Raw genomic sequence first — 12,461 nt, 5'->3', positions numbered from 1 at the left:
CAGATTATGTAGCAAATGCAGAAAACCAATAATTATGCGGGAAATGCTGCTACCGCAGTATCTCATATTTAGTGGCCCTGGCTTTGTGTGACTCAATCAATTAACAGCTGATGAGAAAGGTTGTTTCTTGTTCAGCTCTTTGCCTCCTTCCTTCCACCCTTTTAGTTTTCAGAAAGAGGCATCTCAAGGTCACAATTAACTGTGCAGAGGCAGTGGGGTAGTTTGTTTTGTAGAAGGAAAGTCCAGAGGGTGTCAGGGAGGAGGACAGCAGGATTTCATTCAGATTCAGAGCCCTGATCCTCTCAAACCCTGAGGCCTCAGAGTAGTTGCCCAAGAAAAAAAGAAAGGAGTGAGATTCATGGATATTATCAGAGACGGACCAAAAAAAGGAGCCTTAGGTGGGAGCTCATTTTTAGGTCTAGCCTGGGCAACGCATGCGCTGCTCTGTGAGTCACGTTGTATTGGAGTATGGAATACAAGCCCCGCCCACTCTCCGCCCATATTTGTCATTGGCTTGTGTCATTGTCCTTCATAAATGCTGCCTTCGGATTCGTTAATAGGCTTCTTAGTCCCTCCTTCTATTCATTTGTAACCTTCCATGAGGACTGGCCCTTTTACTTACGTTGTTACATGGTATGTCTTTTATAGTCTGTAAGCACTATTTTCTTTAAGTAGTTTCTCATACTGCAGGCACGGCATGCTTTCCTGCAACATTCAGCGTACCATGCACGCTTCAACTTTCTAAGCAGCCGGGACAATGGCGACTGCTTCTTTGCATAGATATCGCATTTACAAGAGTTTGAGCTACTGGCATTGTACATGACAATGCCTTTTATTTATGTGCTAATTATCAAAACATATCAATAAAAGGCATTGTCATTTACAACTGCAAGACCAATTGCATTGCAAATGCTTGTCGTCATCTGGTGACGCCACTATTAGGTGCTCAAAAGAAAATCATATTCAGGTTTTTGCATGACGAGAGTCCTCAAAATCATTCCATACAATCAACAGACAGGGTTGATTGGCATGGGTAATGTTAAGATGGTACAGGTAAGAAGCCCTCTGGAGATGAGAGATAAAAAAGCATCAAAGGAAAAGCAAAGGACTTACCTGCATTAAGAGCCAGAGCTGGAGCATACAGGACCACACCCATGTAGATGACCTGCAGCGGGAACAAAAGGTTGAAGGTACTCAAAAGGATAACTAAACAAGACCATACACAGGATGAACATTTCGTGGCACAACCGTCTCTCTTCAGAGGCACTTAAGTATATGTGGAAGTAATATTGAGAATGTAATTAGTATCTAGAATCCTCTTACTGATTATGTTCCAAAGTTCTTTGTTTATATGGGCTAAGAGTAGATGGTCAGGGCAAATGCTGCCGGAGCTGACGCCACGCTTGTACTGTGTCACAGGTAATAATAAAGAAGTGAACTACATTTTCTTCAAGGATTTGGATTTATTCTTATGATGATACCACATCGATTTGGTGACAAGATGGGATTATCAGCCCTTGAACCCATATCTTTCCTAGGATTAAAATTCATTATTTTCCTGCTTGCTGCCAATTCTACTGAAATCAGAAAATTGGAAATTCCATTTCCTACAACGATTCTGAGGATATCCGATTCATCATTGCCTCATTTGAAGTTGGTGGAAATTTTGGTTTAAAGCTCCCAAGGCTGATGGTGTGTTTTCCCTAACGGCTTTGTGTACCTTCAAAACTCCTACCTTTGAATGTGGCATGCTACACGTGCCTGCTCTGTGACACTCAAACCGGCAGCAAAATTCCAGGCACACTTCCTTGCACGCTCCTGCTCTACGTGATTCTAGCCAGCAACAAAACTCCAGGCACGTCTACTCCCTAGGATTTCTTGTCGAGCACTGCACATTGCATTCTGGGGCGAGCACCGAGTTCTACGAGGTGACGCAACGTGTCCTTATGTGCTGCCATTTTGAAATTAAGTTCAACAAGGAAGCACACCGCCGTAATACCGCTGCACAGCATTTCATGTCAGTTTAACACGTTTTGCCTTGTTAGGGCCCCTTTAAACGGCAAGTTTTGACTTTAATCACTTTTTCATGAAATTATATTTTTTCTTTCCTATTTCTTTCATTTCTCCTGCTACAAAGTCTTCCCTATCTTTCCCTCATCAGGTTTATACACAATGGATACCAGTGCTAGATACTCCACCACAAATTCAGCAAATACTAACGCGGGCATTTTCTCAAACACGCCCAAAGAATTTTTAACCAGCCCTGGTGATCCCATCATAACATAAAATGAGTGGCGTGGAAATAACATTTTTTAAACTATGTTGCTACATAGTTGGACACAGAAGTGAATTCCCATGGCCAAGTATGGCCTCGTAAGATGAAGTACAACCGTCCGAGTGCCGAAAGACAGTTGTACTTCATCTTACGAATTCCCTTTTGTTTCCAGTGTTACTGCCTGGAGCATCGACCACACCTTGCTACTATTCCTTCAATTTAAATACAGATTCCAGCTCTACATTTAGAGACCAGAACTGGCTCTACTACCTTGCCATACTGTGCCTGTTTGCGCATTTCTGGAGCACGAACTTGCAAATATTTGTTCATAACTTAAAGACTCGTGCCTTCATTTAGCCCTAATAATTCTCCATGAGAGAACGAAACGCGTTGGCTGAGTTCAATGTTTCTATATAGTAAGGAAATTAAGAATTGAAAATAAAGACTTTCTTTGAAAATCCAATATCATTCTCTGGACTTCATTATCTGGTGCACGCCCACCCCTTGCTTAATGCTCTTCTAGAAAGTTTTACTGGTGATAAAATAGACATGTCAGGTTATAGATTATTGATTTTGAATTCAAGAATGGTAGAGCCAAATGCAAATTGTATGTAGCTGCAGATAGTCCATTTGTTCTAGGGTGGAAAGATCAAGAAACATTACATATCATCCGTGACCCTAACTGTCCAGAACAGGTCTTGTTGCGTGTGAGGGGGAGGACACTAAGAATTGGGTCCTTGATGAGTTTCCCAATGTATTCAGTGGTAAAGTAGTCTAATTAAAATGTTTTACTCATAGTATCAAAGTTAAAAGCAATGCAGTATCAAAAATACACAAACTTCATAATATTCCTTTAGTTGTGAAAGATGAGGTGAAAAAGGAACTCACTAAATGGCAAGAGTCTGGCATTATAGAACCCACTGAGGAATCTAAGTGGATTTTCCATTAGTAATTGCAAAACGTGCTGATCGAAAAAGTTGTCTATGTGATTACCTCAGAAGCCTCAATAAAATAGTGGTAGATTAATTCCAGTTGCCAAGAATTGATGAAATGTTCCCATTGACCCGTGGAGTGAGATGGTTTCCTTCTATCGACCTTACTTTGGAAAATCATCAAATTTCTTTGCATCCATCCAGTAGAAGTGTGACAGCCTTCTGCACCCCATTTGGTTGCTTTCAATTCTGCCAAATGCCTTTTGGGTTAGCTTGCACGACTGCTGTCTTTCATGAGACTCAGGTCACAGTTATTTGGTGAAATGCCGGGAATTATATTTTTTCAGGAGGATATCCTAATGATAGGATGTAATGTTCAAGAGCATAACAAAAGAAACGAAAAGTATTGTGTGTACTTAATCAAAAAGGGCTCACTGCAGAAATTTCAAAGTGCAAATCTGCGGAAAGAAATGTAACTTATTTAGGTCACGAAGTTAGTGGCTCTGGAATCAAACCTAAAGAGAAACTTCTTAAAGCAATAATTGATGCCTCGGCTCCCAAATCAAAGGATGACTTAAGGTCATTCTTGAGTGTAGCTGAATTTTATTCTAAATTGGTGGATAAATTTTCAGAAAACAACCTTTGCCATGAGAAATTTACTGCAGAACAAGGTCACCTGTGAGTGGTCAGATGAGTGTCAGCAAGCCTTTAGCGATATTAAACATGCTATCAGCAAAGCTCCTAATTTGCAAGACTTTGATCCTTATGCATACACTATGGTTTCCCCTGATGCCAGTTGCAAAGGTCTAGGTGTGGTACTTAGGCAGGTAAATAGCGACAAACAAGAAGTAATCGTTGCTTTTGCTTCCAAATTACCTACTGCTACTGAGGAGAAGTATTTGGTTATTGAAAAAGAAGCATTAGTGGTGGTGTGGTCATTAGAACATGCTCGAACATTTTTGTGGGAGAAGAAATTCATCGTAAGAACTGACCATAAACCTCTTATCGTACTATTAACTACAGTTGGTTTAACTATAGCAACAGATAGAATTTCAGGTTCATAATGAGGTTGCAGGATTTCCTTTTTGACATTCAGTATGTTCCTGGAGCAAAGCATATTACTGTGGATTTTCTTAGCAGACTGGCTTTGCCTTTAAAGGAAATGGGCATTAATTCATGGAATGATTTTTCTGTGGCCAATGTCTTCCAAGTAAATGAAGTACAATATAGCATAACCCATGATGAATGATTAAAGGCTGATAAAGAAGATACTACTATGACAGAAGTCAAATCCAAAGCCATTAAAGGGTGGAGTCATTCAGACAAGAAAGGCATTCCAGATGACTTGAGAGGATTTTGAGAAGTAAGAGATGAATTAACCCTTTCAGATGATTTACTATTAAGAGCAGAAAGAATCATTACCCCCCTAGGTTAGTAAGAAACACACTTATACATTTGTGCCATGAAGTTCACTCAGGCATATTATGTATAAAAAGATGGGTCAAAGATCAGTACTGGTGGACTGGTGTGGAAATTGACGTTGAGAACATTGTAAGATCTTGTGTAACTTGTGAAATTGTAGACAAATCTCAAAAAACTTTCAACCCCCCTATAGGTATTGTAAATTCCCCAAATTTACCTTGGGGGGAATTGGCTTTAGATGTAGTAGGACCAGTTAATTGGGAGGATGGCAGCATTAAATATATCTTCGTCCTTACTGACATGTTTTCAAGATGATGTGAATTAAGTGTGGTGAGCACAGTTGACACAAAAACTGTTATTGAATTCCTGGATAATGTATTATTACGCAAAAGTTTTCCTGCGTCCATTGTCACAGATAATGGAGTACAATTCAAATCCAAAGAGACTGTAGAATACCTTGGAGTGTTTGAAATTGAGCAAATTAAGCAAAGATTTACTGCTCTTTATCATTGAAGTGTGCATGGTATTGTGGAAAGAATGAATAGAGTGATAAAAGGTATTATACAACTTGCTAACAAATCTGGTGCATCTTAGGGAACGTGAGTTGAGAAAAATTATATGGGCGTATAGAGTGACTTCTTATAGTTCTTTGGAAACAAGTTATTTTTCTTTAATGAAAGGAAGAATTCCTTTTTCCAAAACGAATCCAGGTTGGATGAAACGTAAAGGTATGGTGGAATGTGATATGAAGGAAGTCAAATCCTTTTGAACAGTCTCCAAATGAAACAAGCTGTATTATGATGTTAAGCATGGTGTGAGACCTGTAAATTTACATATGGGTCAAATAATATCACAAGTGAGAAACAGCTCAGTAGTTTTGAAAAATTGTGAGGTATGGCATATGAATCGCTTAGCATTGGCAGGAAATAGTATTGTGAGTGATGAAGTGAGAGCTAAACCTCAAACTAACTATTGGTGGTCGAATGATGGAGATCGTAGTTGTGTTGGTGATGTAGGTAAAGATAAGGAAGTGGAAGAAGTCGTAAGTGATAGGAAGGAAATAGTTGTCGTATGAGACCTGGAGAGAATGTGTGAATGAACCCATTCAAGAAGAGCATCAAGATGCTTCTGAATGTTCGTTCAATGTGAAAACAGCTAGTGGAAAAATTGTTAAGAAACCTAAACGATTTAATGAATTTTCATACAAATTAATTTTTGTTTGTCTGTTGTCATTCTAATTATTTTTTTCCCTATTTATTTATTTTTTCACTTTGCTTTAGGATTTTCTTGTAAAAAAAAAAAAAAAAAAATGAAAAGGATTGTGTACTGTATGTGGATGTAATATTCCGAATGTAATTAGCATATAGAATCATCTTACAGTTTGTGTTCCAAAGTTCTGTGTTTACATGGGCTAGGAGTAGAATGTTAGGGCAGATGCTGCTGGAGCCGATGCCACGGTTGTACTGTGTCAGGGCTGATAATAAAGAAGATACCTACATTTACTACAAGGATTTGGGTTTATTCTTAGGACGATAGTAAAGGTACCAATGTATGGAAGGGTAGGGAACACATAGCAGAACTTTAGGAGTGACAGCTGACAGGACATAACAATAAGTATGATGGTGGTCCCTACTATCACAGCCTTACTGGCCCAACAGACTCCAGCAATAGAGAATCCATCAACACACCAACATGTCAATAACAGAGGCATGGCGGGGACCTGTCCACAGTGCAGGTTTGCTTAATACAGTAACAATGAGGTACAGTCAAAAGAATTCAGAAAACAAATGCATTTTTATTAATGTGCTCATAGATTACACCGTTCAAACACTTAGGTCAAATCCTTGTGCTGGATTTTGATGATCAACTTTTCTAGTAATGACGACGACGACCAACATTCTCCTAAAAGACACACCGTACCAAAACAATATTTGGCCATCTCAGATCAAAAAATTATTTCACTTTACTCTTCTCGCAGTTTCTGAAACCACAGTCTAAACTGATGCTCCATAACTGTTTGTGCAAATACAGTATTCATTGATTTTTTTGTGTTTGTTTCGAAAATGCACTTTTTATGCATTACACAATTTATTTTGTTTTTGGGGCAATGACCGAATTCCCCCGACCGAATCAGCAAAGACGTTTTCACTCAAAACGCTGGGTACAACACCGTTCCAGCACGGCATCGCTTCTGATCGGATTTGTTGTTCCCTTCCATTGCAGACTTGAGCCCTCTTATTTTTCATTTAGCTCTTAGAGGGAGCGCATCCTTACCTCTGAGAGCACAGTTCTGCCTTAAACAACAATTTTTATGGAAACAAATCTGGGTCCTCATTTATTTTGTTGCTTAATGACAACAGATCTTGGAGTCCTAAGGTCTGCCTTTAAAAGCACTTTTTGTGTATATTGTTTATTGAATGGACTCTCCCTCGGTGCAATGCTGCCTCTCCCCTACCCCTGCTTTCTTGCCTTTTCTCTCCCACATCTGCTTCATCTCTCTCTCTCCCGTCCCTTTCCACCCATCACAACCCTAGCTTTTGTTTGTCAGTGTATCCAGCAGCGGCACATTGCTTCTATGCCACTTTCTTCTTTGCATGTGCACTACATTCAGTGAATACTTATTATTAATTTAATGTTTAAAATAAGCATCAGCCATCTTGAAATGGTAAATTAACAATAAAGCATGGAAAAAACAAATATGGCCTATGATGTTCTACTATGCGCAAGCACACATGGGTGACAGTCTAGGAATGCTTTTGTGTTGTCCTTCAGGAGAAAACCCATTCCAAGATGGCTGCTATCAGCATGCATGCCTGGCCTTCAGGAATGTTTTTTCTCATTAAGTCCAACACAAAGCATTTCAAGATGGTCACCCACCAGGATGAATGCCTGGGTGCCGATGCAACGACGACCATCTTACTTATTATACCTGTATAGACTACTGTGTATAAAATGTGTGGTAATGGACTGTTTATTCAGTGAAAAACCTACTCAGGTTCACGCTAACTGACAGACAAACAGCTAGAGTGGGTTTGATTTTTTTGCAAAAACAAATTGCACTACTCGATACTCACTAAATATGTAGCTATAAATACAAATTGACATAAATTTCACCAAGTGCAATTAAATTATTAAAACCCCCAGTTAGCTGCAGTTTATTAGATTAATTCAAATACACTGTTCGCCGTATTGTACAGTATGCATAATGTTTGATTTACTAGAAACCTTTTTGGTTATATGAACGTGCCACGTGTTTAAGTTCAGTGCCATGCTACTAGCATTTTAAATGCCTACATATCAGTACCAAGTGTTAAAGACCAGAAACAGTTCTGAGCTCCACGCTTAACAGAAATAAATGCATAAAAATAAAGAAAACCAAGCCAGACAGGTGCATCCACAGTGAATGGTGGATGGATACTGCGTGGATAACAGACTATGATTAGATGGTGCAAAGGCACATTACCGCCCCCCTGGGAAAGAGCCTACCTTCCTCTCCTGTAAAATCGTCCAAATTCCCTATAACAGCGTACCTTCACTTGCTCCTGCAGGCATGGGGTGGTCTTAGTGACACACAGCATGTGTAGTGGGGCCCTAGATGCATAACCCATGCGGGAGTGTTTGCGCACTGTAGGATGGGGACCTCTGTGAGGATAAGAGCACTGCTGCACAAGATGGCGTTTGCTCCACATGTTTCCTTTGTGGGCCTGAGAACCTTCAAGTAGCTCCTCCCCTATAAACACTAACCCATCTGGTAGAGATTAGAGAATCAATCTAGCCATCTCACTGGGCCACCGCTACGTGAGAGAACAAAAGGGCTGGTCAGAAATAGTTTGAGCAGGTGAGTAGTTGTGCTCCAGGTTAATCAAGTTACCCCTGAATAGGGTATCTGGTTGGGATGTCTTGCATTGAACTTGACCATAATACATCCTGGAGTCCATATGTGGACTTGTGCTTTTGTCTTCTTCTAAAGACCTTATGGAGCAACAGAATTTTAACTGCTCTCCTAGCATAAACATCCCTATTACCATTTGATGCCTACCTCTGCTCCTTCTTTGTGTTAAGTTGTGGGAAGACGAGTCCAACACAAACTGGCTATAACCATAACTTTTAAGCATGGCGCAATCTGGGATTGACCTTGAGCCTTCCTACCAGTTAGCCACCAAACTGGAGAAGAGCTGGCCCCATGAACTTTACCCTGCATTCAATCGGGAATGCTAGAGAAGCTTCGCAGTATCAGCTTGACAGACTTCTAACCAGGGACAGAACTTTAGAAGCTGCTGCTTGCCCTTCAAGGCTGGGACCATCCAATGCCATGAAGCAGCTCTGCTGTGTGTCAGTCTACGAGACTGTACAGCTCCCGAGAGGAGAGGGACCAAACGGCCTGAACCTAAAAGGCAAGATCCAGCCCTGGATCTGCATGATACGAGTCAGCAATCATGAGATCCCTTGGCCCATGGCACAGCATCATGCCACAAGCTCCTCTTTTAGTTTAATCATAGCACATTACAGTATCAGTACTGAAAACCTGTTTTGGGTTAGAGCAAGACCCAAAAAAACACTTCCGAGACCTTCCCTTTTGTTATTGGTTCTTTTAACTTTTTAACTGTCAGCACACTACTTATCTGTGCTTAAAGACCTGCTCTTTGTAAAAGATGTAGCTTGAAATGGACTTGGCGTTACGGGACAGGGATTTCTATCTCAGACTGAGTTTCAGCTGTACTTCTGCATTCTGGAGTTAGTATTGGCTGCTTGAGCTAGCGGCCATCGCCATCTCGAACACGTGTGTTACAGAGTATTACATTAATGACATCCTCAAAATGCTTCCACATCCAGCAGGCACAAGTGAACCACAGAGCCCCAAGCAAGATAAGTTTGAATGCAAACCCAACACCACCACCAAAACAGGCCAAAAGTGTTCCCACAAGACAGCCCCCTACCCTTCCAGAGCACACAACCACGATGAAACCCATCACAGCATACTTCACCCTACTCACAGCCCCTATGACACAGAGTATGCCGCTCGCTCACATAAATACACATAACTTCAAAGTTTGCACGGACTTTACTAATTTACGTGTTAAGGTGGTCACGAGAATGGGACATTCCACTTGATACCTCTATACAGGAAGCCAGAACAAACCGATTGTCCTGCGCTAATCGAACCAACAAGAACCCAAGTCAACAACAGATGTTGCTCTGTAGAGAACAGCCTCCTATAATATTATGTCCTCGAACATGTGCCAGTTTATGGACCGAGCGTGCTACCTGGGTTACTCAAGCTCAATAAACCCGTGAAAAAGCGACAACCCATCCCTAAAGAAACTGCAACTCTCCCGATCTGTGAACTGAGCTGAAGAAACGCCTATGGAAGCACTAAATAATGGTACATTTCGCCCACCTCTCACCAACTGATGATTTATGAAGGTATGTTCCAAAACCAAGAGTTCTTTCAAATTAATGATTCAGCTAGGTCTATCTTTCATGAAGAAGTCATCTCTCCAGCTCTGCCGCTGTTTTACTGGGCAGAAAACTGTTACCCTGCTCACGGGGTGTGGTGGTGGGTGGGTGGGCAGAGGGTGGTAATTGGAGGGCCATGCACCACATTACTTCAGATGGCTCCACTACGCAAGGCGATCTCTGACTCAGAAAGTGCACCATTTGGGAGCAACCCGTATAGGCCCCCAACCCAGTGCAAATGTAAAGGAGACACTTTTTCACACCCATACCAGCGGTGCATTTGTGGCCCAGACACCATCCATAGCTACTGGGCGTCTCGGGCTCATGCACCATCCATACTTGCTGGACATCTGTGGATGACACACCATTCATACCTGCTGGGCGTCTCTTCCTTATGCACCATCCATACCTGCTGGGTGTCTGCTTCATGCAGCACCCATACCTGCTGGGCGTCTCTGGCCCATGCACCATCCATACCAGCTGGGCCCTGTATGACCCATGTACCATCCATAACTGTTGGCTGTCTCCCGCCACACACCACCCATTCCTGCTGGGCCTCCCTGGTCCACGCGCCATCCATGCCTTCTTGGTGTCTCTGCCTCATGCACCATCCGTACCTGCTGGGCGTTTCTGGTCCACGCGCCATCCATGCCTGCTTGGCGTCTGCCTCATGCACCTCCCATACCTGCTGGATGTCTGTCATGAGCCACAATGGTCAAGACTGATTTGCATATAGCTGGGTCTGAACTGAGGTGGCAAAGTGAGCTACAGAATTATGATAGATTCAACCCAGATCTGTGACTGGGGGTGTGTTAGAAAAGTTTCAGCACTCCGCCCATCATCTCCTTGTGTTTGCTTTGTTCGCCCTAAGTTGGCAGGGTGTACCCAGACGTGTGTCCCTTTCTCACTTTGCCACTGGATTCAAGCTAGCCTGGCTGATGAATGGTGTTACCCCGAAACCAGTCCCAGGATGCTTGTTTCCGGTTCAGGGAAGACCTGGCTTGGCAATTCGGGCTGGACTGTTCCCATGAGGCACAGGGTCAAGACTGATTTGCATATGGCTGAGTCTCAACTGGGGTGACGAAGTGAGCCAAGAACGATGATGGATTCAGCCCAGATCTGTGACTGGAAGCGAGTGTCTGTAAAGTTTCAGCGCTCCGTCCATCATCTCCTTGTGTTTGCTTTGGACGTCGCACCATCCATACCTACCTGCTGGCAGTCTCTGCCTCACGCACCATCCATACCTACTGGGTGTCTTCCTCTTGCACCATCCATACTTACTGGGCTTCTCTGACCCACGGACCATCCATACCTACTGGGCCTCTCTGTCTCATGAACCATGCATACCTGCTGGCCGTCTCTGCCTTATCCACAACCCATACCTGCTGGGCCATCTCTGGCCCACGCACCATCCATTCTTGCTTGGAGTCTGCACCTCCCATACCTGCTGGGCATCTCTGGCCCACACACCATCCATACCTGCTGGGTGTCTCTGGCCCATGTGCCAACGATACCAGCTGGGCCGTGTGTGGCCCATGCACCAGCCCTACCTGCTAGACGATCGCGGAACCACGCACCTTTATTTTCACGCTAAGGGAAACCAGCCAACGCCTAACACGACCAAGTGAAAGGCTGTCACACCTTCTTGTGTTCTGCGCAGAAAGATGAATGCAGAATCACTAAGTTTACAATTTTCAAAACGGTAGCAGGATGTCATTGCACAAGGAAGAAGCCCTGTGTCTTTTTGGGACGTTTATCCGTCATGAAACCATTCCTCAGCTATAAATAACGAAAAGAAATGCACATATCACGAATTCGATGTACAAATCCTGGGGTAAAAATACACGCATTCTCTGCAAGGTTTGAGAAAACTTCCAACACCCTTATTGACAGTAAAATAAAAATCTTCAAGCAGAGGATTTGTGATACGTAATTAAGCGCATGTATGTGCCTTCAGCGCCCTGACGTCATCCTCTATGGACAGAAGTTAGTTTGAAAGGGTGGATGCGCTTTGGATGGGGTGACGGAAGGACTGCTCATTTTATACCCTCCATAACCCTGACACACTGCTGGCAAGATAAACACAAGTCACGCTCTTCCTGCCGGTTAATGATTCCCAAGTCTTGAGTAGACCTCAGGGATTAAAGGTCACGTGCGCCCCATTCCTGCCACTCGCCGGCCAAGATACAAGGCAAGCTCCGTGGAGTCCAGGACTCATTGTACAAGGCTCTTTCACACTTGTATCAATGATTGAAAAGTGTCTTTCCTGAACTCTGCCCTGACATGGCCCAGTAGTGTGCGAAAGGTAAAGCGCCCCCTAGCCCTGGCACCTCTCTGCCCTGGGTACAAGGCACACTCTGTTTGAGTAATGCTCT

The 12,461-nt window shown here is 42.8% G+C and overlaps 1 protein-coding gene across 5 annotated transcripts in view; it reads right to left on the bottom strand.

The window, feature by feature from the left end:
- The window catches only part of SLC5A6 (solute carrier family 5 member 6), a 318,876-nt gene that overhangs the window by 216,460 nt on the left and 89,955 nt on the right, over positions 1-12,461 (bottom strand). For all 5 annotated transcript variants that reach the window (XM_085613195.1, XM_085613191.1, XM_085613193.1 and 2 more), the window contains one exon: positions 1,114-1,165. In XM_085613195.1, coding sequence (XP_085469321.1) covers positions 1,114-1,165 — 52 coding nt within the window. The remainder of the gene's footprint in view (positions 1-1,113; positions 1,166-12,461) is intronic.

Source organism: Triturus cristatus, chromosome 6 (genome assembly GCF_964204655.1).
Source record: "Triturus cristatus chromosome 6, aTriCri1.1, whole genome shotgun sequence".
NCBI classification, from domain to species: domain Eukaryota; kingdom Metazoa; phylum Chordata; class Amphibia; order Caudata; family Salamandridae; genus Triturus; species Triturus cristatus.
This window is presented reverse-complemented; position numbering and strand designations above follow the sequence as displayed.